The sequence below is a fragment of the Benincasa hispida genome, chromosome 3 (assembly GCF_009727055.1).
Source record: "Benincasa hispida cultivar B227 chromosome 3, ASM972705v1, whole genome shotgun sequence".
In the NCBI taxonomy this organism is placed as follows: domain Eukaryota; kingdom Viridiplantae; phylum Streptophyta; class Magnoliopsida; order Cucurbitales; family Cucurbitaceae; genus Benincasa; species Benincasa hispida.
Window position 1 is genome coordinate 11970048 of NC_052351.1, and position 26355 is coordinate 11996402.

Genomic DNA, 26355 nt, shown 5'->3' on the forward strand with positions numbered 1-26355 from the left:
TGTTTTCTCTTTCTTATCTCCCAAAATTTAGTTTTTTCTTTCCTTTCAAATATTAATTTATACATCAAAACTTTAAAATTTTATTAATTAAAACTCGAAACTAATCATTATATCAACAAAATCTTCATGAATGTAATATTTATTTAAGGTTGCATTTATCAATTCGTAATGAAAATTAGTGTAATTGTAATCGAATTTTATTGACTGATTAACCGTAATGAGTTTCAATTGCAAATGTAATTAGATTGTTTTTTATCACATTTACCTAAAATTAAAATTTTTTTCAAATTTATCATTGCGATTATGGTTATCTTTACCTCCCAATAGTAACGGTAAATATGTCAAAATTTATAGTTTTTTTTATCTAAATAATAACAATAATGATAACTATAACCATATCCATATTCATAACGGTAACGATAACGATATGACTTAATTTCTGGATGCAATTCAATTGATCACCTTACACTTGTCATTCAAATTAACTGAGCCCACATGTAGGTACGAATGTGAAGCGTGATACACATTAACAAACGTTTTTTTTTTTTTTTTAAGTTCCACTTTCCAAATTACCTTTCATTCATTGCTATACATCTTTAGTAAATGTGACCTAAATTTCATTACACATGTGAAACTTATAATCTAATTCAATTAAACTCACAAAGTTTCACAAGCTAATCAAGTTTGACTATTTATTATAGTACATTTTAAAATCATTCATGCATTAATTCTCAAATGTGTGTAGACTTTTTCAACGTTGATTTTACAAAATTGACAATATGTAAATTTTCAAAATAAATTTTAGCTAAAAGTCTAATCAATTCATTTATGATAGTTTATAATTATAAGTTTCACTCAAGATTTTTACAAATAGAATGTAGTTGATGGTTTAAATTGATATACCTATATATGAATTTATATTGATACAACGTTAGATTTAAATTGATGCAACTCCTCAAATCTAGGGTGTAAATTCATGTTTTTTCTTTTTTTTCTTTTTTTAAAAAAATATTAGTTTGGAAAAATAAATAATTTATTTTCCTCGAAATGTCACCCATCACGTCCTTTAAAATTAGGCTGTTTGATGCTTCATTTGCTGATGCATCATGTATGTTCAAATAAATAAGTTAAACTTAAGCGTCCAAACAAATAAATAGAAAAAATGCAAAAATCGCCTATTGACGGCAGAGGTTTTTCGTTCCAATCCTCCCTTACAACTTACAAAACCTTTGTAATTGAGCTCGTAAATACCGGAAAATGCACAAACCATTCTAAGTATTACGATTTTTAAGATTTTCTAAGTAATATTTAAATTCTCACTCATTTAAAATTTCCAAACACTAAATACTAATTCAATAAATTATCAATTAAAACAGCATTTAATAAATGGTTAGATGTATCAAGATTCAAACTCTCAAAACTGTATTTATTATGAAGTAATATTCTGAAAATAAGTAATATAAAACTTGAAAAAAAAAAACATTTGTAAATTACAATGTTAAGAAAATTTTAAGTCATGGTGAAAGTGATTATGATTACAGTGACAACCTACCTATTATTATTTTTAAAAGTTTAAATGTGTCCCATATAATTCTATTTGTCTGGTTTTGTCTCTGTATTTGATTTTTTATTTTTAATTTTTTAAAAATAAGTCTATAAAATTAAATTCATTCATAAGTTTCAATATTTTATTTTCAATTCTCTATTAATATTTTTGGGTAAAGATTCTATTTCAGTTTTATATTTCTAAAATTTATATTTATTTACTCACAAATCTTTTGGTATGGCTTTCACATTTGTTAAAGTAACATTTGGATTCTTAATTAAATTTTAAAAATAAAATAAGTTTTTGGAAATTAAAGAAAGTTATTTTTTTAATATATAAAATTAATATTGAAATTAAACTAAGACTCCACATGATTGATTTACTAAATGAAAACTACTACAACAAAAATAGGAAAACAACCCCAATTTAAAAATGAGATTTTAGTTTTTAGCTTTAGGTTTTTGAAAATGAAGCTTTTAACATTATTCTCATATATCTATTTTGTTATCTATTTTTTAGAACTATTTTAAAAAATCAAGCCAAGTTTTTAAAATTAAAAAAGATAAATCCGTCTTATAATGATTTCATTTTTAAATTTATGCTTGTTAACCTTTCAAATTCTCAATTACGATTTTTACATGTTCTCAAGAAAACACTTGAATTATCAATTAAATTTAAAGCAATTTTTTTTTTTTTCAAAACTTGATTTGACCTCTGAACGCATTAGTGGAAAGTGGGTAACACGATGTATAAACTTGCGGGTTGAATCGAATAAATAATGTTTATAAACTTAATTTTAAAAAATTATCATCCAAGATTTAAAGTCATGTTGGATAACCTTTTCATTTGTAGTTTTTGGTTTTTGAAAATCAAATCTATTTCCTTCATATTTCTTATAATGATTTGTATCTTTCTTAAGTACTATAATTGAATTATTAGCCAAGTTTCAAGTCCAAAAAACAAGTTTTAAAAATCTAACGTCCTGTTGGGTAATTATTTGGTTTTTTATTTCATGTTTTTAAAAATTAATGGACACCCCTCTAAATTTCTTCCTTTGTTATTTGTCTTGTGCCAGTGGCAAAATTTGAAAACTAAAAAAATTAATTTTTAAAATATCGTTTTTGTTTTTATAATTTGGTTAATAATTCAACCATTGTACTGAAGAAAGATGCAAATTATGGTAAGAAATTGGGAGAAAATAGGTTTAGTTTTCAAAAACTAAAAACAAAAAATGGTTACCAAATAAGGCTAATTTTGTAATTTTTAAAAATTGGGTTGATTTATTTAAACCACGTGTAAAAAAATGTAGATAACAAATAAATAAATTTAGAGGTGAAAGTAGTACTTATAGACTTAATTTTTTTTAAAAAAAAATTACTAAATAGAACCTAAATGATTATCAACTATATTCGTATTTTAAAAACTTGTTTTTATTTTGAAATTTACGAAGAATTCAAGTTTCTTTTTTTGTTTGGTAAAGGAAAGGAAATAGTTTTTTTTTTCCTTAAATATATTTTAAAAGTATCCAGAAGGTTTCATTGACTAAAGGAGCCCCATATGAATATTCTACCTAACTTAGTAGTTGAATTAAATTGTTTAATCTGTAAAATATTTGTACACACCGCAATTACATCTCAAATTTCAAAATTAACTTGGTTAAGTAATCTATTAAATAGTTAAAATTTATACACACCGCAATTACATCTCAAATTTCAAAATTAAGTTGGTTAAGTAATCTATTAAATAGTTAAAATTTTCTTGTCATACATAAATTTCATGCACGCATGGACGATTATTTTAAATTACAAAAATTAAAACAAATAGCGAAAAAAAAAAGAGATTATATAATGAGATTCTAAGTGGAATTGTATACAGAAATAAAATAATAAAAATATATATTATATTTTAAAATAAAGTGTAGTGTAGTTGTCTCCGTATGCCGCACATGCAAAAAGTTAAACCGGATTGGTTTTGGGTTATAGTGCGTAGCCAAACACACCCGAAATTTTAGTGGCACGATTAGCAAATAATTAGAGATTAACAAATTACAGAAGAAACCGGATCTGAATAAACAAGATGCGAGTGATGTCACATCAGGTGGGACTTTAGGAAACCCTGATAATTTAATCCTATTTATTTATATATTTCTTATAAACTTTATCATAATATAATATTCTTAGGTTAAATGATTTTTTTGCCATTTATATTAACGTTGACATTCATCCAACATCCAGCACAACTATTCATTCTCTCTACTCTTGGCCAATAAAAATATTACATGCTTTTTTCTATGACCTTTTGAATATTTTTATTCTTTATGTGAACGCCAAATATGACTAAGTTAGTGCACTTTTATGATTCAATGTTTTGAACTTTTTTTCAAAAAATAAATAAAATATATACAACGGAGATTATAGAACTAATTTAAAAAATTCTTCAATCTGTAGGTATTCTATGGCTTAAAAATATGGTCCTTTTTTCCAGGATTTGTCACATCGATGAAATTTGAAATATTATCTTCTCACCTTTGTATATCTCTTTTCCTTTTTTTTTAAAAAAAAATAAAAATATATGAATATAAATGTCAAATCAATTCGATTATTATATTTTATTTCGCGATATATTATTTCATCAATGAAATAAATATAATTTTAGTCAAACAAACGTTTTCGATATTGGAAAAAATGCATTCATATGTATCATATGATATGTATACATCTTTATTATTGAGCTTCGACAATTATTATTGAATGTTTTTTTTAGTGATTGGAAAATGATAACGAGTAGCTTGAGTAATTATTGGACACCATTACTTGGTTAATGATAATATTGAAATGTATTTTTTTAAAATTTATAAAGTTGAAGTGAAGTCAAAATTAAACCAATCATGTTATAAAGTCACGTTGGGTTATCTCAAATCAGGTTATACATTTTTTTTATATAAAAGAATTTTAAAAAAAAACTAAGCAAGTAAACTAAATGCTTCTCTACTCGTAACCTTTGCTTTTGTTAGATTATATATAATTAAATTTGTCTTCATCCACTAGTTTAAACTTCTTGATCAATTAGTGATTTAAGATGATATTAGAGTAGATGGTCAAAGAAGATCCATTATTTCCTCCTCAATTAATACTATTTTTCACTTATTCGCTTTTGGATCAATTGGTGAAATTTGATCTTGCACTTTGTTGAAGACCAATTCATGTCCATTGAATTTTTCACATGGTTGAGGAGCAATTTGTGGTAATTAAATTTGTTCGATGAGAAAAGCTATTTATATATAATAGGTGTATAACCCATTATTGACAAAGCCATCCCAAATCCAAGTGAGAAATGTGAGGAAAAATAAGGAGTCTCCTTTTTATACAAGGGAATTGAATTATTCTAATATTAGTGGGTTCATCTTAATTTGTTTAGAGTTTTCTATATAAGATGTATTGGAACAAATGATACGTGACCATTCGTATAAAGTTACATTATTTTATTAATGAATGTCTTTTCGTAATTAACTAACTTGAAGAAAAGACATGCTTATTCAAATGATCACAAATAATCTATAAATATTTCGTTTCTTCAAATTGCTTTTTAGAACAAATTTTCACTAGCATTTTTCTCCTATAAAATATTTCTCTTTTTCGTAAATTTGTTCAAGTTCATTGGATCTTATCAGATGAGGTGCTACTTCCCTAAGAAAGATAATTTTGTTAAATCCTGGGAGATAATTACTTGTGAAACTCAGGTACTAGCAAATAAAATTATTTTAAAGAAATAACTTAAGTTATTGGATTCAGATTCTTTCACGTATTTTCTGAAATTTCACATGATATTATTCTTACAACAAGAGATATGTCTTATTATCTACCTTTATCTTCTTAATTATTATTTTTCTTCCTCAATTTTTCTGTATTCGATCAAAATCCTCTCAACACAACTAGAAACAATCGAAATCTTTGTATTATCTACTATCATATATAATTTTTGTTATTACCATATATAAATTAATATATTCGAGTACAGGGGCTTAATTGGGGGGACAATTGATTGGATTTTGTCATAATTCAAGGCTTTTGAAAAAGCTAACAGTAGAGACATGGATTTACCCCCTCACGAAAAGAAGAAAGAAAAGTAAAAAAAAAAAAAGGAGTTAAATCACAATTATAGGTGTAAAACAGAAAGATTGATTTAATTAGTTAAGTAACTAAATAGGGGAATGATGGGACCCACAGAAGGGGATTGATATCCATGTTTAGTTAGTCAGCGGCATCCAACATGCGCTGGCCAATGCCATCGGTCGCTTATTCTCTAAACACAACAAATTAGTTGCGATTGTAGCCATTCCTAAATCATGATAAGGAAAGCAACGCCTAATGAATTAATAATATCCACTCCACGTGGCATTTTGCATTACATACGTATTTTAGTACCATATTATAATATATTCATTTTAATTATTTTTCAGATTCGAATCTATATCTCGAGTCTTCGTCTTCAAGTAGTCGTCTATTAGTAATCTTCTTATTCGATTGTATCTAGATTTATGTCATTTATGCATGGCATGATACTCTATTCATTAATACATAACAAACTTTTAAAATTTGAAACACACAAATGTCACATATAGTCATTAAATATTATTCAAGTTGTCACCCACTCTTAAATGGAAAATAAAACAAAAAAAAATTGTTTTAATAATTTAACTATATATGAAACCGATATTTTCTGGTTTAATCATTTCTTGTCATTAGATGGAGCTGGACCTAATTCTTTGCCAAATCACACGAGCCATAATCTCCCAAGCGTTATCTAGAGGAAGATCTAACGGTTGGAAAAATTAGAGGCTATTTCATTGGATATTAAGTTGGCTCCGAAGCTATATGAATTTTGTAGTAGGCAAATTCCGAAGTGCAAATGAGTCACCATGTAAAACAAATTAGTAATGAGTATTTACTTCGACGCCACTTGTCTTGATACACATTGTGTCCATTTAATTTCCTATATTTTCTGCCAAAACTTTATTATTATTTTTTTCTAGTAGGAAGGAAATTTGTTTTGGCTAAACTTTCATACATTTTTTTACCATAAAAGTAACTTACTTTTGCCTGACATGGCTCCAACATAACCGAAACTTTTCTTTTTTAAAGGGTAAAAAAGCAGCAAGTTGCTCGAGGGGGCTGGGTAAATAATAAGTTGGAAAAAAAGAAAAAAAAAACCACACCAAAATTGTGCGGATTAGGAATTAAAATATTATTTTAGTTCATTCCATTTTAGTATATATTTTCAAATTTTCAAATTTAATAAGTGTATTTTCATGAAATCTTAAACTTAATCATTTAAAATTAATTTTTATTAAAAGATATTATGTAAATATATTTTCAAAAATCATAAAGAAAAAACTAACAAAATTCTTTCTTTGCGTGAAAAATCAACTCTTCACACTAATTTTAATATTTATTGACATGTATGGACTAAATTTAAACATTAGAATTATAAAAATTAAAATACAATAAATTTTAAAGTACATAAACTAAAAGGATAGATTCATCTTTAAATATTAAGTATTTGTGCGAGTGATTTTAAATTCGTGAAAATCATTTTTGTCATTTTAAAATCACTTTAAAATACGCTTTGAATCACCTAAACTTATTTTAATATTAAAATTTAAACTTTTTAATGTAATTTTCATGTCATCAAAATTAGTTTTAAATGATTAAAAACATATTTTATAATAATTTTGAAAATGATAAACGTGATTTTAACCAATTAATTATTACTCTCAAATATATCCTAGAATATATATTCGAGTTGGTATTAAAAAGTTAGAAACAATTATTGTTAAGAGTTTTTTTAGTACGATAATCCTAGGACGAAACATGGAATCTTTGACTTTATTAGAGAGAGTGCATGTAAATTATTATTAAGCTAAGTTCACTTTAACAACGTTGTTGACAATTATGCCTATATATAATGTATGTCTTTGTGCGTACATATATACACATAAGAAGTATTTGGTGAACGAGATAGTAAAAAAAAACCCGTATTGGCCCGATCCAACCCGACCCATTTATGTAACAGGTAAGTGGTGGGGGCAAGTGGAAGTGATGCAGCAAATTTAGGATGGCAACAAGAGAAGAGAGGGATAGAGAATGATTGAGAATGACTTATTTTTCCTTTTCGTAATGGTATTTGTTGTAAGGCAGAAGAATGAGCCATGTGCAGGCTATCTTCTTTTATTTATTTTCTGTTTTTTTAAAACAAGATTATTATCTCATAAATGAGACGACCCTACCATAGAAAGAGACCCTTTGATAACAATAGTAATAAGCCCCAGTGTTTTCAACAAATATATTAAGAAAAATAAAAATCTACACTTCTTAATTAATAGCACTCCCAATAAATAAATAAAAATAAAAACAATAATTTTCATATATTAAAAAAAAAAAAGACAATTTTTTCTTTTCCTTTCCTTAAAAAATTTAAATAGCCGTTGTAGTGTTTTGTTTATTTAGAGGTAAAGGAAGGGGCTGTGTGTGTCTAGTGATCTACTGGTCCGGCGGACCACCGTAAGGTCATCTCAACTCAAGGCACATTAATAATTATTATTAAATGAAATGACATTACGAAAGCTTTGTGTTAAAATGACACGTGGCATTGTAAAATCGGATGGTAGTGGAAGTGCCACGTGGAATGAGGGATGTAAAAGGTTGGATGAGGAAAGTAGGTTTGGCTTATTATAAGATATGCAAAAGATTTGTAGGCGGACGGAATAAAGAGGATGTCGTGGTTTCATAAACAAAATAGCAAAATGAATTGTTCCAAAGTTTTATAGCATCATCATAATATATAATTTTTTCAGTACTACTATATAATTTGTAATCATATAAAAGTAACCTATCATTATAAAATGTAACACTACAATATTAATCAATTATATCTTCTTTTTTTTTTTTTTTAAGTTCGAAGATTTAACTATTGATCTTAAAAAATTATAATTGATGCCTTTGTCTTATATATTCAATCGTGCTGATCTTAATTCGTACTAAAAAGAAAAGTACTACATAATTGAATTAATTAAATCACATTTTTAATTAAAAGAATTAAAGGTTGGAATGTTAAATTTAGGAAGTCTCTTGCAACAACCCCATAGAGTACCATGGATTTGTGCCACTTGGAAACTTTGGGTTCTTTCATTATGATAAACTCAATTCTCTTGAAAGAGATTGATATACATACGATAATTTTAGATTTAAATAATGGATAATTTCATTGAGAATTAAATTCAACTTTTTGTTTCTGGACATTCAAGACATTTCAATTTTAACTCATTAAATCTTTAAAATATCTAAATGTGATTTTTTAAATTCTTTTTATATATAAAAAATGTCGTCAGACCTTCATCTAGAATCATGCAAGTTGGAGTTATATAGTTCACTAAAACAATCAAAATAAGTATTTTTAGAAGTTCTTTTTTTTCCGCAAAGAAAAAGTTTGAAAATTAGAAGGAATTAGGGAAAAATATATTTTTGGTCACTAGATTTGAAGAATAGTTTCTATTTGGTTTTTTGGTTTCAAAATGTTACACATTTAGTTTTTAAGTTTTGAATTTGGTTTCAATTCAGTCTCTAGGTTTCAAAATGTTACAAATTTACCCTTCACATTTAAGTTTTGTTTGAATTTGGTCTCTAGATTTCGAGATTACACTTTTAACCTCAATTTTTCATGAATACCTACTTTCAAACATTGACATCGATGTCTACTAATTAATTTATAATAATTATGAAGTAAAATTTTAAATTTAATTTTAGAAGTGATGAAAAATAGTGAAACTTAATTATTTATAATTCGTTTAATTAATTTAAATTTATTAACATACATTAACACTAGACGAAAAAAATAGTACTTAGTGAAAATTTGAGACTAGAAATGTAAATCTTGAAATCTAGGGGCTAAATTCAAATGTCAAGGGTAAAATTGTAACATTTTGAAACCTAGGGACTAAATTGAAACCAAACTCAAAACTTAAGGACTAAATGTGTAAAATTTTGAAACCTAAGGGCCAAATAGAAATTAGACCCAAGACCCAAGGATAAAAAATGTATTTTTCCCTTTTAAATATTACAAATACTAAAATGAATAAAAGTTTAAAAATCATAATCAAAATGTTTAGAAAATCTGAAATGAGTTCTAAGTTGAGATATGATGTATGAAGTTCATAAGCCATATGTCTATGTTTGGGATGTAGAGTTATTTGGTCTGAGTTTATATGTCTGTGATTAGGGTGTATAGTTGAGTTCAGATGTTTGGAGTATCTTGTGCAGTTTTTTGAAATTTAAATAAAATGTTTTATGATTACTATTTTTGTTTTGAAACTTTTTTATTCAATAATTCTACCAATCTCGGTTTGAATAAAATATGGACTACAATTTTTTTCACTTAATTTTTACCCTTTTTCTTTCCTTCTTTCTTTCTTTCTTTTTTGGTAATGAATAACAAATAACTCATTACATTATTGAAGAACCAAAGTGAAAACAAAACTTTTGATTTCTAATTTTTCTCCATGAATTTCATTGTCATCTTCTTCTTTTTCTTCTTCTTCCTGTTGTTGCTTTGTATTTTACTTTGTCATACATTTTTTTAATTGAATCTCCCCTATTATTTTAAGCAGCAAATGGAATGTCACCACATTACTTCAATAATTTCACTTCCATTTCTTCCAATTTGGAGGATTATCATAGAACAAATCTCCATTTTTCAATAATGTTTGCTCGAAAATATTCCATGGAAAAAATCTTCATTTTATGTTTTTTTTTGTTATATGTTATATATTTTTTAACTACATACATACTTTTTGTCTAAATATTCTTAGCACTCATTTGATATGTGAATTCAATTAAATAAAAATATATTTTACAATTTTTTACGTAAAAATATTGCACTTAATGTAGACAAAATACTATTATTTATATAATTAACAACCCTACAACATATTTTAACAGTCATCAATCTTATAATAGTCGAAAATCGTTGTCGAAGTTGATTATGGAAGATGATTTTTGCTGGAGTTTGTAGTCAGAAGCGGTTGTCGAAGCTTGAAGTTGGTCGCATGAAGATTGTATTGGAGTTGGTCGTCGAAATTTGTCATTAGAGATGGTTTTCGGAGCCCCAAGTTGGTCACACGAAGGTGGTCGTTGAAGTTGATCATCGAAGTTGATTTTCGTCGGAGTTTGTAGTTGGAGATGGTTATCAGAGCCTAAAGTTCATCGCATGGAGGTGGTATTAGAATTGGTTGCTGGAGTTTGTCGTCAGAGGTGGTTATCGAAGAGTTGGTTGTCGGAGTTGCTCGCTCGAAGGTGGTCATCGAAGGGAATTTAGTTGAAGTTTACAGTCGAAGGTAGTTGTCGGAGCCTACAAAGGTGGTTGTTGGAGTCGGTCATCAGAACTTAAAATTGGTCGTCGGAGTTGGTTGCGCAAAGGTGATTTTTAGAGTTAGGTCACTGGAGTTGTCATTGGAAGTGGTTGCTGGAGTTGGTTGTGTGGAGACCAGAGTTGGTCCTCGGAGTTGTCATTGGAGGTGGTTGTCGGAGTCCGAAGATGGTTGTTGGAGTTTTCATCAGAGGTGGTTGTTAGAGTCCGAAGTTGTTTGTCAGAGTTATCATTGGAGATGGTTATCGGAGTTCGAAGTTAGTTCGTGGGGTGTGATAGTGATAGTCACCGACAATAACCAATGGGTGGAGTCATTGAAAACATTGGAAAAAAGGAGAGTTGGGGTGAGTTGATAAAGTATACCAACTCAACTTCACCAACATTCAAACTTGGTGGACCAAACATTAAGTTGGTATATTATATCAGCTCAACTCATCTCATGTTGACGAGCCAAATACCTCAACATAAAATCGTGAAAACTAGTGAAAAATAAATATTTATATATCCTCAATTTTCATTTCAGCCAAAAAAAAAATAAAAAAAATTCAATGTTTTATAGTTTAAGAATATAATAGAAGGAAGGTAATAATCTGACCTTTTACCCCCATTTTTTTTAATGCAACAACAACGTATAGAATAAAGATTCAAAGGTTTAAGCTCTTAATCGAGTATGTATGATTAATTAAGTTATGAATCAATTCATTGATTGTTTTTAAGTATAGCAACTACAGAAATGAAGATCCTCGACTTCTAAGAAAAAAAAAGTGATGCAGAGCAAAACCCCACTCTGACATCAATTTCTTATATCTATAAAAAGACCAAACAAAATCACAATACTCACACGTCACAATATTAATGAATTGTATTTATATAATGGACCACCCTATAATTACTTACTTTCCTTTCCTATTTTTTCTTTTTCTGAAATCTTTTTTAATTTGTCAAAATATACTTAATTCAGGTAAATCTGTGTTAGAGCCCGGGAGAGAATTTCAATTAATTTCATTTTTTAGGGAAGGTATATTAGATAAATAAATTTTGGACTCGTAGTTTCTTTATAAATCTTCCATCTAATCGATTATTGCTGCAAAGCTTTTTTATTTTTATTTTTAAGTCAAGGCCAAGAAATTGCACCTTAAGTTTGGAAAATACATTTTCTTCATATTAGATATTTGGAATACCTTCTAATTTACACGCTTTTGTAAGAAAAAAAAAGATTGTATCAAATGTTTGTTTGCACCATGTTAAAAATAAATGATTATATCAATTATTAAAGTTAAAAAAATACTTTTAGTCCTTCAACTTTTCATAAATAATTTAGTTCATAAACTTTGGTTTATAACGAGTAACTCTGAATTTTTAATTTTATAATAATTTAGTTATTGGACTTTAGTATGTAATTTAGTTCTTGTATTTTTAAATTCATAACAATTTAGTTCCTTACGTAAACAAATTTATCAAAATTAGATGCCAATTTTTATTATTTTATAATGTAGACTTTATATTTTTTTAAAAAATATCGAGTCTCTAATTAGTTTATCGGTTTATTTAGGCAAGAAATATAATTAAATCTTAACACTGATTTTAACAATAGGAACTAAATTGTTACAAATCTTAAAGTACAAGGACTAAAGTGTTACGAAATTGAAAATTTGGGGACTAAATCATTACAAACTAAAGTTTAAGGACTAAATTGTTACTTTTATCAAAATTTAGAGACTAAAAGTGATTTTTAACCTAGATTTAAATATTATTTTAGTCTTAGTACTTTTAAAATGTTCATTTTGGTCCCTATACTTTCAATTTGGTTCATTTTTGTCCACGTACTTTCAAAAGGTTTATTTTGGTCATTGTAATTTTGGTTCTTGAACTTTAAAAAACTAATAATTTTGATCCTCTTAAAAATGAAGTAAAAATGAAAATGATGGATCATACTAGTCAATTGTTTAAAGTAGAGTAACTAAAATGAGTATCTTGAAAGTACATGAACTAAAATGAAGTAAAGTTGAAAATATAAAACATCAAAATAAATATTTTGAAAAATATAGAGACAAAAAAAAACCAAAATCAAATAGTATTTGAATCAAATAAATATGTGACTATTTAAATTTCAAGTGGATTGAATCCATAAATTGAAAGTGAAAATCAAATATGTATAGAGTATAGAGTTATTTATGACCCTATTCTAAGGCGGTTTAGTCGAACTGTTTGAGCAACAAATTTGGGCACAATAAATGGTTAAAAGGTTGACTTTAAGGAATTTTGGATTCCAATGTATATAAAAAGTGTTACACAAAACATGTCTAATCGTGTAGTACTTTTTATTCCTTTGTTAGGTGAGTTCTTTATGCCTAAGTTAACAAAAGACATTTTTGTGTATAATAGGGCGTTCTTGAATTTTTTTTTATTTTATATTTAATAGGTCCCTTAACATATTTAAGTTGATCTATTATTATAACGGTTTGATAATAGAGCAAACCTATAGCCAAATAAGAAAAATTCATCACTAAAGTTTGAGAACAAACCTCTCTTAAAACAAGCCTCTATATTCGAAGTGTGATTTAAAAAGCTTCCATTACAATCCTAAAAGTTACTGATTATAGTCTTTCAATCAAATGAGACAAATAACTAATTAAATCTAAAATATTTAATTAATCTAGAATTATCAAGAAAACTAAGATTTGCTAAATTGTATCATTGTCTAACATTTTTCATTCATCATTTATTAGATATAAATTTAAATTTTTATCTTTAACTTTCAATTTTGTGTCTAGTTTATTTATTTATGTATTGGATAGTCACTTTTTAATGTTTAAGTACTAAATAGATACAAAAGCTAAAGTTTGGAGACTAAACTTATAATTTAATCTTAAAAAAAAATTAAATTTGTGAGGAATATCATATCATTGTGTTAGAATACCTTGAATATGTTATCTGGCGCTTCGAATGACCAAGTATGGAGGTCTAGCTGGTCGAATTCGTATTTAATATATTTAATTATTTACGATTATGACCCTATGGTTTAGAGGAGTGCATTATATAAACTCTCTAACACTAGAACTGTCATTCATTCTGTATTTTGTAACATTCTATTTAATAATATTGTTCTCTCTTTATCTCGTGGACATAGCTAATATATTGTTAGTGATTTACGTAAATCTGTGTGTCGATCTTCTCTAATGTCTTACATTTTATATATTCTTTACTTGTCGATTTCGTAATACATTGTGTGGATATAGGTGGACATACACCCCTATCAAGTGGTATCAGAGTTATAGTCTAAATTTAGATATGTTGAAAAAATCTTCAAATTTGGAACAATAAGAAATAACAAAGTCTCATTGCGGATAAAGGTCATAATTGAACAAAAAGTGTTTTAAGTGACAAGCAAGTAGAGTATAGTGTATCAAATCAAGTGGATTTAGATGGAGAGTGACCTTATCAGATCAGACGAATGAATAGAAAAAATATATCTTTGTTTAAGAGGAAAAAGATTAAAGTTGCTCCAGGTAGTTGACACCTAATACATTCTCACAATGTGATCCGTGCTCATGCTCTATTTGGAAGTTGACTCGAGATGTACTAGATGTGCCTTAGGGCAAATTGCAAATTTTCATGGTTGGGAGTGAGATGAATTTGTTTGAGAGGAAGGTTAAAAGTGGTATTTTTGTTCGAAGAATGATTGTCTAGAGTGTAGATATAGCTCTACATTGGTTAGGAAAGGAAGTGACCTATATTATATAAGTGAAAATAATCATCTCTATTGATATAAGACAATTTGGGTGGTTCCAAAAATAAACCTACGAAGATTTATATTCAGAAGTATATAACATTGTAGAGATTGGTGAAATTTTATTTCTCTATCACTATAGGACCCTGATGACTCACATCTGGTCTATCAATTAATAGTGAATTTTTAAACCTTAGTTTAATCAACCATGGTTTATATAACCCATTCACATATGTGCATCTAAATGTTACAAATTGGGCTTCGTTAGTCATGAATTGTACAAACACCACATTAAAAAATTATAGCATTATGAAATAGGTGTCAAAGAAAAGGAGAAAAAATGGTCAATGGATTGGGGAATGTAAGTAGTGGAGGTGGCGGCTATTAATTGGAAGCATGAGCTCGTAGCACAACAACTTGGTCCTCACTCAATCTCCTCCTTCTTTCATCATTGTCCTCTTAGACTTTTCAATCCAAATTAAAGCTCTCGTCTTCATTTGGAATCACTTGAATCTATTGTTTGTTAATTCAAATGATAATTTATATTTATCATATTTATATCATTTACGATTTTGATCCTAAAATTTAGAAAAATGTACTAAATAATCTCGTCTATATTCCGAATTTTCTCTAATAAAATTGGATTTAAGTAGTAAATCATGTAAATTTATGTCACTTTACTAATTTGTATATCAATTTACTATTTAGTTTCTGATTTCTATTTTCTTTATTATTTGATTTTATGACATAACATGTACATAACCTCTCACTAGTCACTACACCAAACTATCACTCGTCCATTCCATTCTTCCCTACATGTCTTCTTTATTGCTCAATGATTAACCACAATTTCGTCTCTCCAATTCTTTATTCAGGTCCATTTGCAATTATTGTTTCTTCATTCTTTTCTACTTTTGTTGGTTTTTTGGACATGTGGGGGTCCTCTTTTTCACTTTCAATTTTCTCGAAACAAAAGTGGTATCAATTGGGTCATATGAAACTTACCCATTTCATAATTTTTTTTTTTTTTATAGAGAGTTGGGCTTTTGATGGACGGATCAATGATCAATCATACAGAAGCTTTATAGGGTCCTTATGTCTAAGTGCAGGTAGTCCGCATCTTCACAAACATGCCTATTTCACTGAGCCTCTCTCTGAGATAGTGTCCAAATTGTTACGTCTTTCGTACATGTCGGAACTTACGCGATAAGGAATTTCACTATCGTAGGACTGTTACAGTTATGGCCGCCGTTCACTGAAGCTTTGGTCGCTGGCTCCCCTGTCATCAAGTCACTAACTTCCTGATCTTTCGACACTGGGTAGATGTCAGCCCCCATACATGGTCTTACAACTTTGTATAGACCTGTATTTTGATAAACAGTTGCCCAGGCTTATGAGATGAATGGTTACATGATGCCAAAATGGGAGTGAAATACTTGATAACTTCTCATTAAGTGGAAGATTAAAATTGTCAAATAAACAAAACATGTGATTCAGATATCTTTTTGGATTTTACACAGCCTGAAAAGAGAGAAAAACAAGTCGTGCAGCCACTGATGCAATGTGAGAAGGAAAAAAGAATACATATAATAAAGTGCTTTTACTTTTGGAGTTTGCTTAAAAGTAAAGAGTAGTTACAAACTCAAACATGGCAAAAGCAAATACCAAACATTTGTTTAAGTATATTTTTTTTCTCTTTTGGTTAGCTTTTGGGATTTATAAAAGGAAAAGAAAAGGAGGGGCAGAAAAGGATAAAGGAAAAATCTGTGCTTTTGGATTTAAACCCTTTTGCAGGTTACACAGTAGCCAAGCTAAAGGGCAGGATGTGGACCCATTATGAGCAGACTGAATCAATGAAATGGACAGACTTTAGAGAGTCTCAATTCAAAGTTCAAACCATGAAGTTCAACAATAATAAGATGCTAATTAAGATAGTCCTATTACTTCTGATTCAAATCAGACACTGGGTTCGGAAGTTTAGGGATTGTGATTAGGCAGTTTCTTTCAATCTCTTGGATCAATGTTTTCTTTTCACCCTTTTTCATCAAATTCTCTCTTTAATTCAAGCCCACTGTAACCAAAAAAGTAGTACATCAAAGAAATATAGATATCATCATATACTAGAGAGAGAGACTAATGAAATTTGAGAAAAAGCTCCTCCGCTTTCTGCAGTATGTAGATTAGATCCATTTCAACCTTTCAAATCTATTTCAAAATAATAATAATAATAATAACATTTCAAATATCAGTCATCACATCTTATTTCATCTTATTTGTTTTAAGGAAAAATGCCCTTTGGTCCGTAGATTTTGAAATTAGTTTTTATTTGGTTCATATGTTTTATCATCTAACACTTTTGTCTCTGAAATTTTAATAATACTCAATTTTAGTCATTGAAATGATAAAACCGTCAATTATTTAACAAAAGGTCGACTAGGATGACTAATTAATTTTAAAATCACCCCACAAGACCAAATATCCACCTTAGCGCCGTCGAATCATCGATCCACAGCTGCTAAGCTGAAAGGCCAAAATCTAAGACCTTCACACATTTCCATTCTCGTCAAGGATATTTTCAGGCTTCAAAACAAATTCAGAGCGTCTCAATGGAAATGTTACATCAGAACAGTGTCTCTTCAATTTCTTCAATTTTTTTTTAATTTTTTAAAAGGAAAATTTTGTCTAATCAAAATTAAAATAACCACATCAATTTATTTAGATTCAATATTAGCCCAATCATTATCCTACTTAATTTTTTCTTCTGTTATCTCAAAGACTAAAATTGAGCAATATACAAAATAAAGACTACATAGAAACTTACCCCGATATCTAAAGACCAAAAAGGTATTTTTCCTTATTTTTATCCTGGAGTGAGAAATTGAATCAATTTATTCAAAAGGTTCGGCCACTCCCATAATTTGAACTGGCGTGCAGTCATAGGACATTTTAACTTTTGGTCCTTGGACAACCTTATTTCCTTCAAAATTCTTTAATGGTCAGAACAAGTTCCCCATCAAACTAACAGAACTGTTATTATTCCACAAAACATCCGCAATTCAAATTAATACCTTACACTGAGAACAATGCTAATCAAGCTGAAGTTTCTACCATCTCCATGGTTATCTATGATCATGAGATAATACATAATTGCCGGTGTCTCCTCAGGTTGAAGAAAACTGTTCCAAGAATTCCACATTAAAAAGGCCATCACAGGCAGAAAGCTTCCTCAAGAAATAAAATTTGAATCAAAACTACAGATTGGAGTTAACTTTAAGCTTCAACTCCAAGTTCCAGGAGGAGAGTATGATTAACAGCATTTGATGCAGGACCCGCGAATTGAATAGGACCTGCAATTTCGATGTCAAAATTAAATCAAAGCGGTGACGTGTCTTATTTTTCTTCCCTTCAACATCCACATTTAAATATTAGCAAAATGCAGAGGGAAAAGCAAATTAAATGGCGGCCAGAGGAGGAATATGACAAGGAGAAGAATCTTGTTAAGGGGGGAGAGGTAACCAGAAAAAGATAGAATGAATATTTCCTAACCTGGACTGATGTATCGGTTGTTGAATGCCCAGTCATCCCTCAATGAAGCAAACTTCTTGAAAGGTGCCCCTGATAATTCATAAATCAAACATTATTGCTTAGTTTTTTTCCAGTTGTAGATAAGTTCATGAAAGTGATTGATCAGTATGAGAACAGGATGACACTATTCTAGCGATATTTCACAAAGAGAACAATGTTTTCTTTCACAGTCCTTACCATCAAGCTCGACCATTGCCTTCTTAATCACAGGCTTGAACTTGCCTGTCAAAATACAATTTCAGTAACAATACAACTACATGAAATTCACATCATTTCAACATAACAGTTAAAATACATTTAGACTAAGATTCAAGAACCCTCTGGAAAAAGCCAAGCCACTAACCCTAGAAAAAACAGGTTTGTTCTATTTAAAAATAGGAGCTTTTGTATCATTACTATTATTTAAAGTTGCAGAACAATAAACGCCGAACATTTAAAATTTCAGAATTTCAGATTTTATGCATAGCAGATACACCTACTCAGAAGTATTTTGTTTATGTTTGACCTGTAATATGTATGGCCACTGGTATACATTTGGTAACACTCATCTCAAAAATAAATTGCAAGAAATGGACAATTCTACTACTGTCATTGAACATGATCTACACTATAAGCTCTACAACTATGGTTAGTTCTTCTAAAGAAGGGTTGTCAATCACATTATTTATAGAAATGAACAAGCCACTTTGGGGAACATGCAGAAGAGAGAGAAAAGGCCACGAACTATAAATTAAGCCAATGCATGAGAGAGATCAGAGTTTAATGAAGATAGCAAGTTGTAGTGTACCATGTCTTCTCTCTACGTCCATTAATGAAGTCAATGCAGTCCCACCAACAGTCCATTCTTCAACAGAAGCAGCTAAATTCCCGACCTGGCAGACACGGAATATGCAGAAAGACTTGACAACTTATTGAGGAAACAAATTGCAAAAATAATAAGAAGAAGAAGAAATAACAAACAAACAAAAGAAGAAAATAGGAAAATTGTGAAAAATAGCACATTTAGGTTTTCACCTTACAAAACTAGTATGCTTTTTGAAAATTCATAAAAATAGTTTTTCTCGGTTCATCTTGGGCGAGATTGACCACCGAGAATTAGTTAAAAAATCAACTTTTTTTTCAACTTATCGAATGTTTTGGGCCTTCTCAATACATCCGGCCTGATCAGACACCAAGATTTACTATTTTTTTTTTTAATCTTCCCAAATCTTATACTATTTTCAAATTTTCTCCAAATTCGATTATGTTTGCTAAATATTATATCAAATTATTATGTAATTTTTCAAATCTTTAGCATAATTTATGTTTTCACAATTTTATGAATTTCCAAAATTCCAAATGCATTTTCCAATTATCAAATTAAAATTTTTAAATTGATTCAACATTTTAAAATTTTGGAAGATCAATTTTTTCGAAAAATTGAGTAAGATTTGGGATATATATAGAATCTCGATGTTAATTCTGCACGAGATTCCACTGAGAAGCTCAAATACATGAATTTTTGTGTTAATTATACTCGAGATTTCATCGGAAAAACTCAAATATATAGAATCTCGATGTTATTTTGCCCAAGTTTAGCACCGAGATGCACATAATCTCGGTGTATAATTTGGTGAGATGTACTGAAAAAGCCTCAAACAATCGATAAGTTAGAAAAAGTTGATTTTTTTAACTAAAATCTGAGAAACTATTTTTATGAGTTTTAAAAAAAGATGCTAGTTTTATAAGGTAGAAAACTTAAACGTTCTATTTCTGATAATTTCCCAATAAAATATTTGATTGATGGTAAGTGAGCAGAGAACAGGACAGACAGATGATATTAGTCCAGTTTTTCCACTCTGCAGGAGAGCTCCAGCACCATAACCCAATGCATAGCAGTATGTGGAATCGAAATTGGTTGGTAGACCACATCTCCCTTCATATCTGGAAGTTGAAATTATATATGGGGTTAGTGTAATAGTTTATTTTTCCCTGACGCAAAGTGCTGTGGAACTCCAACAGAAGAAGGAGGAGGAGGAAGAGGGCAGTTCTCAAGTAAAGAGGAGAATTCTTACCCAAAAAAGTGAGATTGCCCTTTAAATTGACCTTTGTATGCACCTTCACTCTTCCTCTTCTCCAACTCTGTTTCTACCATCTGAATAAGCATTTTCTCTGTTTCTATTCTAGCAACCTAAACAAGAAATGAAGAAAAAGTATCATATCTAATCTAACCACGAAACACTAAGACCTGGGCATCTTGACAGAAAAGCAAAATAAAACACCTACCTGAACGTTTCCATGTGGATCTCTTTCAAGCATCAATTGTTCTTGAATTGCTTGAGGCAAAAACTCAAATAGTTCAAGAGATTGACTAGTAAGCTTCTTTTTCCATAATCCTTCATCATCAACTACATCATGTGCCAGAATTTCATTTAGCTCTGCAATAAGTTGTTGTACCTACAAGGCATTCAAGAACAACATATAGTTTCATTAAGCACCCAGCTAAGAATGAGAATAGGAAGACGACCATTACTGATTTCATGAGCAAGAAAAATACCTCCGGGATGAAGTCAATCAGACCCTCAGGAATAAGTATAACACCATAGTTATAACCAAGTTCTGCACGTTTGCAGACTACATCTACAATGTAATCTGTAACATTTTTCAGCGTTTGCTTATGAGCAGAAACCTACAGCAAAATAAATCCTCGTAGTTAGGTACAGTGTGGACTGAACTCTGTGCATGCAGCACAATTTAGATCCATCGAACCAAAGATTCCCGACCATTAATAAACTTCTTAAAAGGTTCCATATATTAAAGGATTTTTTATAAGTTGAGCAATTGGAATAATTTGCAATGAGCGGGAAGAGAATGAAGACACCATAGATAATAAATCCTTGTTCGCTTTCCCAAAGTAGAGAAAAAAGAAAAAAGAAAAGTAGCATAATTAAAAATGCAGCTGACCAAAAGTTGATAGTACCTCTTCCCCAATAATAGTAATGTTTGGATGAGTCTGCAAAGCACACTCTAGGGTGATGTGTGAAGCAGCACGCCCCATAAGCCGGACAACTGCAGATCACATTATAAAAATATGCTAAGAGGAACGCAACAGAGTAAATTCAAATCAATGATCCAAACACATGCTACAACACGTCAGCACTTGCTTAGAAATGTGTCCTATCAATACAAGTGATAAATGCCTCTTGAGGCATCAAACAATTTGACAGCTGATAAAGAAAAGAAAAGACATTTTAATCCAGTTAGTGGAGATAGATGACAATCTCACTGTTTTGGGAGAACTATGAAAACTAGTATCAAATTGCAGAATCAGATGGGTGATGTCTTGGAATTCTTATTTTAATCCATTTAATGACGCTTTTAAACCATGGAACAAACCACCGCTTCAAACAGTACTAAAATGGATTTCCTTGGTGGCACAACATGATGGTATTATGAGTGACAGCATTATGATGCTTAACTTGAATAAATATATACTTACAATGATAGTATTTTCCAGTTGATCTAGCATCTATCATGACATTACCAATCATTTCTGCATATATCTGCCACATTAGAAACATGAACTTCTTTAGTAGTGTACATGAATAATGTAGTGGCAATCCCATATGGTAAAACTGTATCCACACAACTTTCTCTCTCAGAAAGTAATATCAATTAATAAATAGCTCTATCCCCAAGATGTTAATATCTACCTCCACGATGAGAATAAACCTCGGAAAAAGCTTTAGAACAATCGAAGGACAATGCAGTTTTACATCAAAAGCATTACCCCCATGTTAAGATTTCAGCAAGAGAAATGGTTTAGTTACCCTGCAAGCTGTATCAAATCCAAAACTTGTGGGCACCTCTTTGCATTTTAGATCTCCATCGATTGTTTTGGGGCAACCAATTACCCGGGTCTTCAAATTTTTACCTCTGATCATAAGAAGTATAATTTCAGAAAATAGAAACAACTAAAACTGTAAAACATGATAGGGAAAGGGAAATTAGTCCACCAATATTGTTTTAAGGAGACACACTTCCAATACATTATCTTCTTACACACCTGAAGTTTTCAGCAAGAAGGCAGGCATTTGTATTGGAATCATCTCCACCAATCACAACAAGCCCATCCAAATCAAGCTTTTTTGCTGTTTCTTCGGCTTGTTTGAACTGAAAAATTAGGCCCGTTCAACTAAGTTCATATATCCTACCGTATCCAAGTCACTCCAGTATAATGTGTCTCTTGAGAGGCAAAAGAGAGTCTCACCTGCTCTGGAGTTTCAATTTTGTCCCTCCCACTGCATATCATATCAAACCCACCCTGAAAAAGAACTCGAGAACAAGGAAAATATTAATAATTAACCTTGACATAAATAATCACTTTCCCCTACCTATTCATCATCACCAATTATGCTCATGCATCAGTGATTCAGTTAACGTATAGTTTTACATAGTCTTATGATGACCAAGTTTAAACATTGAAAATACGTGAAAATTAGCAAGTATATAAGAGTATAGAAACCTATTAGAGTTTGAAATTGTTGGAAGTATTTAAAAGTAAAGTTGTGAAGCTCGCTAAAGGTTTACCTGATTTCTGTATGGATAAATATATTCTGAAGTCAATTCCACATATTTGCATTTCATAATCCCGGCAGGGCCACCCCTAAAGCCATATAATACACTGCCTTTGACGTGATCCTGCAAGTAATCTATTGCCAACACAGATTTAAAATCAATAAAATCCAAAGAATACAAGAAACATAATTGGTAGTACCTTAGCATATATTACCATAATTAATTCAATAAATGTAAAATAATAATTACCAAAAATTCCAGAGATAACATTATGTCCTCCGGGGGCCTGGCCTCCAGACAACACGACACCAATCTTCAACTTCTTGTCCGGTTGAACTTTGGTGGAATCGCTTGACACCAATTTTGCAGATGGCTGGCCGAAAAGATTAGGAAATAGCTTGGCTATCTCGTCTGGATAAAACAAACGTAAACAAAAACAATTAAACGCCTAAATTATAATTGTTCTTTCAGACACATGCACCTAATCGAATTATGGAACGAGACGCAAGACTTAAATCGCTAGAATTCACGTAAGATCTGTAAGATCAGAAACAATCACCAAAACATGAATGAAGTGAATTTAAACTCTAAAGCATAAGCAACAGCTTCCATGATTTTCACTCCCATTGAGTCGAATAACAACGAAAAGACAGTTAGAAATGCTAAAAATGAAAAACAAAAATACTCATTTCCTGATTCAGCGAGCAGGCAACCAGATTCCTCAAGAGATCGAGAGGAATAAACATCACAAGATCAACCAACAATGAAATATACAAAGATCCGAGGGTACCTGGATTGCCAGCGGCAGAACTAGGGGGTCCGTCGACGATTGTAAAGGAACTTTTGAGAACAGAAGGCAGAGGCAGATTGTGGTTGATACGACTGGACTGGACTTCGCTATACACTGAGGAGACCCGTCCGGAGACCGGCGCGGGATTGGATTTGACGGCGGCTTCACCATTGGAGATGAAAGAAAGTGACATTGTAACTAGAGCAATCACGATGACTAGGGAAACTGATGGGGCGAGAGACAGAGAGACTGTGATACTCGAACACTTCGTGTTAAACGCCTGAAGTATAGAGAATTGTCCGGACTGAACATTCCGCTACCTAATTGAAACACAGTTGACGAAGGGCAAAATAGTCTTTCAGCTTGGCCTCCTTTCTGCTACGTCTTGCCTATTGGTCGATTTACCTGGGGCTGGTTTAGGTTACCGAATTTGATTCTGTGGGTTGCGTTTCTAATGGTGCGGATCTTCAACTCCAGGCCTGCCTTTTTCGGCCCATATATATCACAAGAGCCCATAATTGGCCCATTTAGCATCTCTTGCGGGATGCGTTGAGCCAGTTCAAGCCTACAATCTTCTAGCAAACTTTTTCGGGACATTTGGGACTTGAAGTGAAGTCGTGAAATATAAAAGAAGTTCTAGAGATTGAAAAATTGTAAACTTCCTAGAGATCAGTGTAAGGAGTTAATAGGGAGTTAATAAGACTTATAATTAATGCTTTTACTTGTGGGTCACGAATTCCTTAGTTCAAATAAGGACTCTCTAACTCTGTCAGCTAAACACCACCAAAATTCATAACTCTCTAAAATTTACAACTCTTCATACTTCACAATTTCACTTCATGTCTCACACACCCCCTAAATGTCTATAACAAAATTTCATCGTCGTATCTTCTAGCAAGTTTTTTGAATGTCTAGCTTGACATGCCCAGCAAACAAATTTGCCACTTCATTTTCATCTCTACCCGTTGTTAAAGATCTAACAATAAAATATAGAAAATCCTTATGGGTGTTTGGATGGAGGGAATTGGGATGGGAATAAGGGTGAGAATGGGTAAGGGATACACATACCATTGTTTGGTACAAGTATTGAAGCTTTAGGTATGCGAATAAGCTATTCCTATGCATTCCTTATCCTTATGGATGATACCCATAAAAATGTGATTTTCTTGATGCTCACTCCCTCTCCCTTTTTAATATATGAATTTATTCTTTTATTTTATATTATTAAAATTAATTAATATATTAATATTAAATTTATAATTTAGAAAATTATATTAAATTTTAAATTATAATATTTTAATTTAACTATTCCAGATTCATAATTCCTTATATAATAAACCGTATTGATACATTAATACTATTAATTCATTAATAAATTATATATGTAGTTAATTAATTATCATTATGATCAATATTTCATGATATGGTTTTTTAATAAATATAATTAGTTTATCATTGATTAATTATAATTCATTATTTTTTAGTCACAAAATGTTGTATTTATTTTTTTTCAAACTGATGTTGATTGTTTTATTAATTGATACATCATATTTATATAAATTCATCAAATTGATACATCAAATTATGTAATCAAGTAACTTTAATTAAATTACTAACTTTACTAACATTTGTAATTAACAACTTAGGATTCGTTTGACAACCATTTGGTTTTTTATTTTTCTTTTTGACAACAAGCCTATTTCATCCACATTTCTTACACTGATTGGCATCTATTTTAGGTACAATGGTTGAATTCTTAACAAAACTCCAAAAACAAAAATAACTTTTTAAATCTACTTTTTTTTTTTTAATTATCAAAACTTGGCTTAGTTTTTTAAACTGAGAAGTAGATAATAAATGAAGAAATTTGGAGGTGAAAGTAGTGTACACAGGCTTAATTTTAAAAAACAAAAATAAAAAACATTTTTACCAAATGAGGTCTTAATTATTATTATTATTATTTGATAGTTAAGTGATTAATTTTGCTCAAAACTTTGAATTGAATTTATTGTTTATCAATTGATCTATCAAAATTTTATAGAGGTGTCCATATTAATTTTATAAACAAAATACAAAGTTAATTTTTTCTATAAAATTTTAACATTTCCATTTACAATAAAACATAGTCATCATTGATTCTCAGCAATCTTATTCTCAAGCTTTTCATGTCCAGACATGCTTAATTCCTAGGTATTTTTAAAACCTTATACCAAACGGCCACTTAAATTTATATTTGGTTTAAAGAGTTGGAGTTGGTAGATAACTTCTTGTTTGGCTCAAAGGAGATTGTAAGTCTCACACAACTAGAACACATCAATTTCATGTCTTATTAACTTCTTAGGGATTGTTTGGGCCTCATATTTGACTTAAGGGGAGTCTATGTTTAGGGCTCCAACTATTTTTAGTTGGAGCTCCAAATTTTATAACCTCAATTAGCAACAGTGTTGTTAACTGTTACCCACACCATCACACGCTACGGTGACTTCTTCTCCCACCCCTCGATTTCTCTCAGTCGTCTCTCTCTCGTCACTCTCTTTTACCTCTCTCATTCATCGATCCCACTCCCCAAAGCTTTCCTGCCTCCTCCATCTCCGTCGATTTCACATCTTAGATTAGGTTTGTCATTTCTTTCGTATCTCTCGTCTTTGTCGGTTCTTGGTATCTTTCTTTTAGGGTTTTTGAAGAAACTATGAAATTTCGTAGTGGAAGTGGGGATCACTCCAATTT

At 30.2% G+C, this 26355-nt stretch overlaps 1 protein-coding gene across 1 annotated transcript; it reads right to left on the reverse strand.

Annotated features, from left to right (window-relative positions):
- Positions 1-17656: 17656 nt before the first annotated feature.
- Positions 17657-23958, reverse strand: LOC120074445 (pyrophosphate--fructose 6-phosphate 1-phosphotransferase subunit beta). Its single transcript, XM_039027567.1, has 16 exons — positions 23629-23958; positions 23088-23249; positions 22851-22972; positions 22531-22584; positions 22327-22433; positions 22091-22196; positions 21760-21823; positions 21241-21329; positions 20818-20949; positions 20547-20717; positions 20336-20451; positions 20093-20204; positions 19069-19153; positions 18459-18503; positions 18243-18311; positions 17657-18043 (listed from the first exon to the last, which is right to left on the reverse strand). The coding sequence occupies exons 1-16, from the start codon at positions 23819-23821 to the stop codon at positions 17967-17969; spliced, it is 1704 nt and encodes a 567-aa protein (XP_038883495.1). The 5' UTR covers positions 23822-23958; the 3' UTR covers positions 17657-17966.
- Positions 23959-26355: the final 2397 nt, after the last annotated feature.

Excerpts from the sequence above, each read along its gene's own strand:
- LOC120074445 (XM_039027567.1), bottom strand. The coding sequence starts at position 23,821 with ATGTCACTTTCTTTCATCTCCAATGGTGAAGCCGCCGTCAAATCCAAT. Across the intron at positions 20,452-20,546 it reads ATCCACATGGAAACGTTCAG|GTTGCTAGAATAGAAACAGA; the intron begins GTAGGTGTTTTA and ends TTTCTTGTTTAG. Across the intron at positions 18,044-18,242 it reads CAACCGATACATCAGTCCAG|GTCCTATTCAATTCGCGGGT; the intron begins GTTAGGAAATAT and ends TCGAAATTGCAG.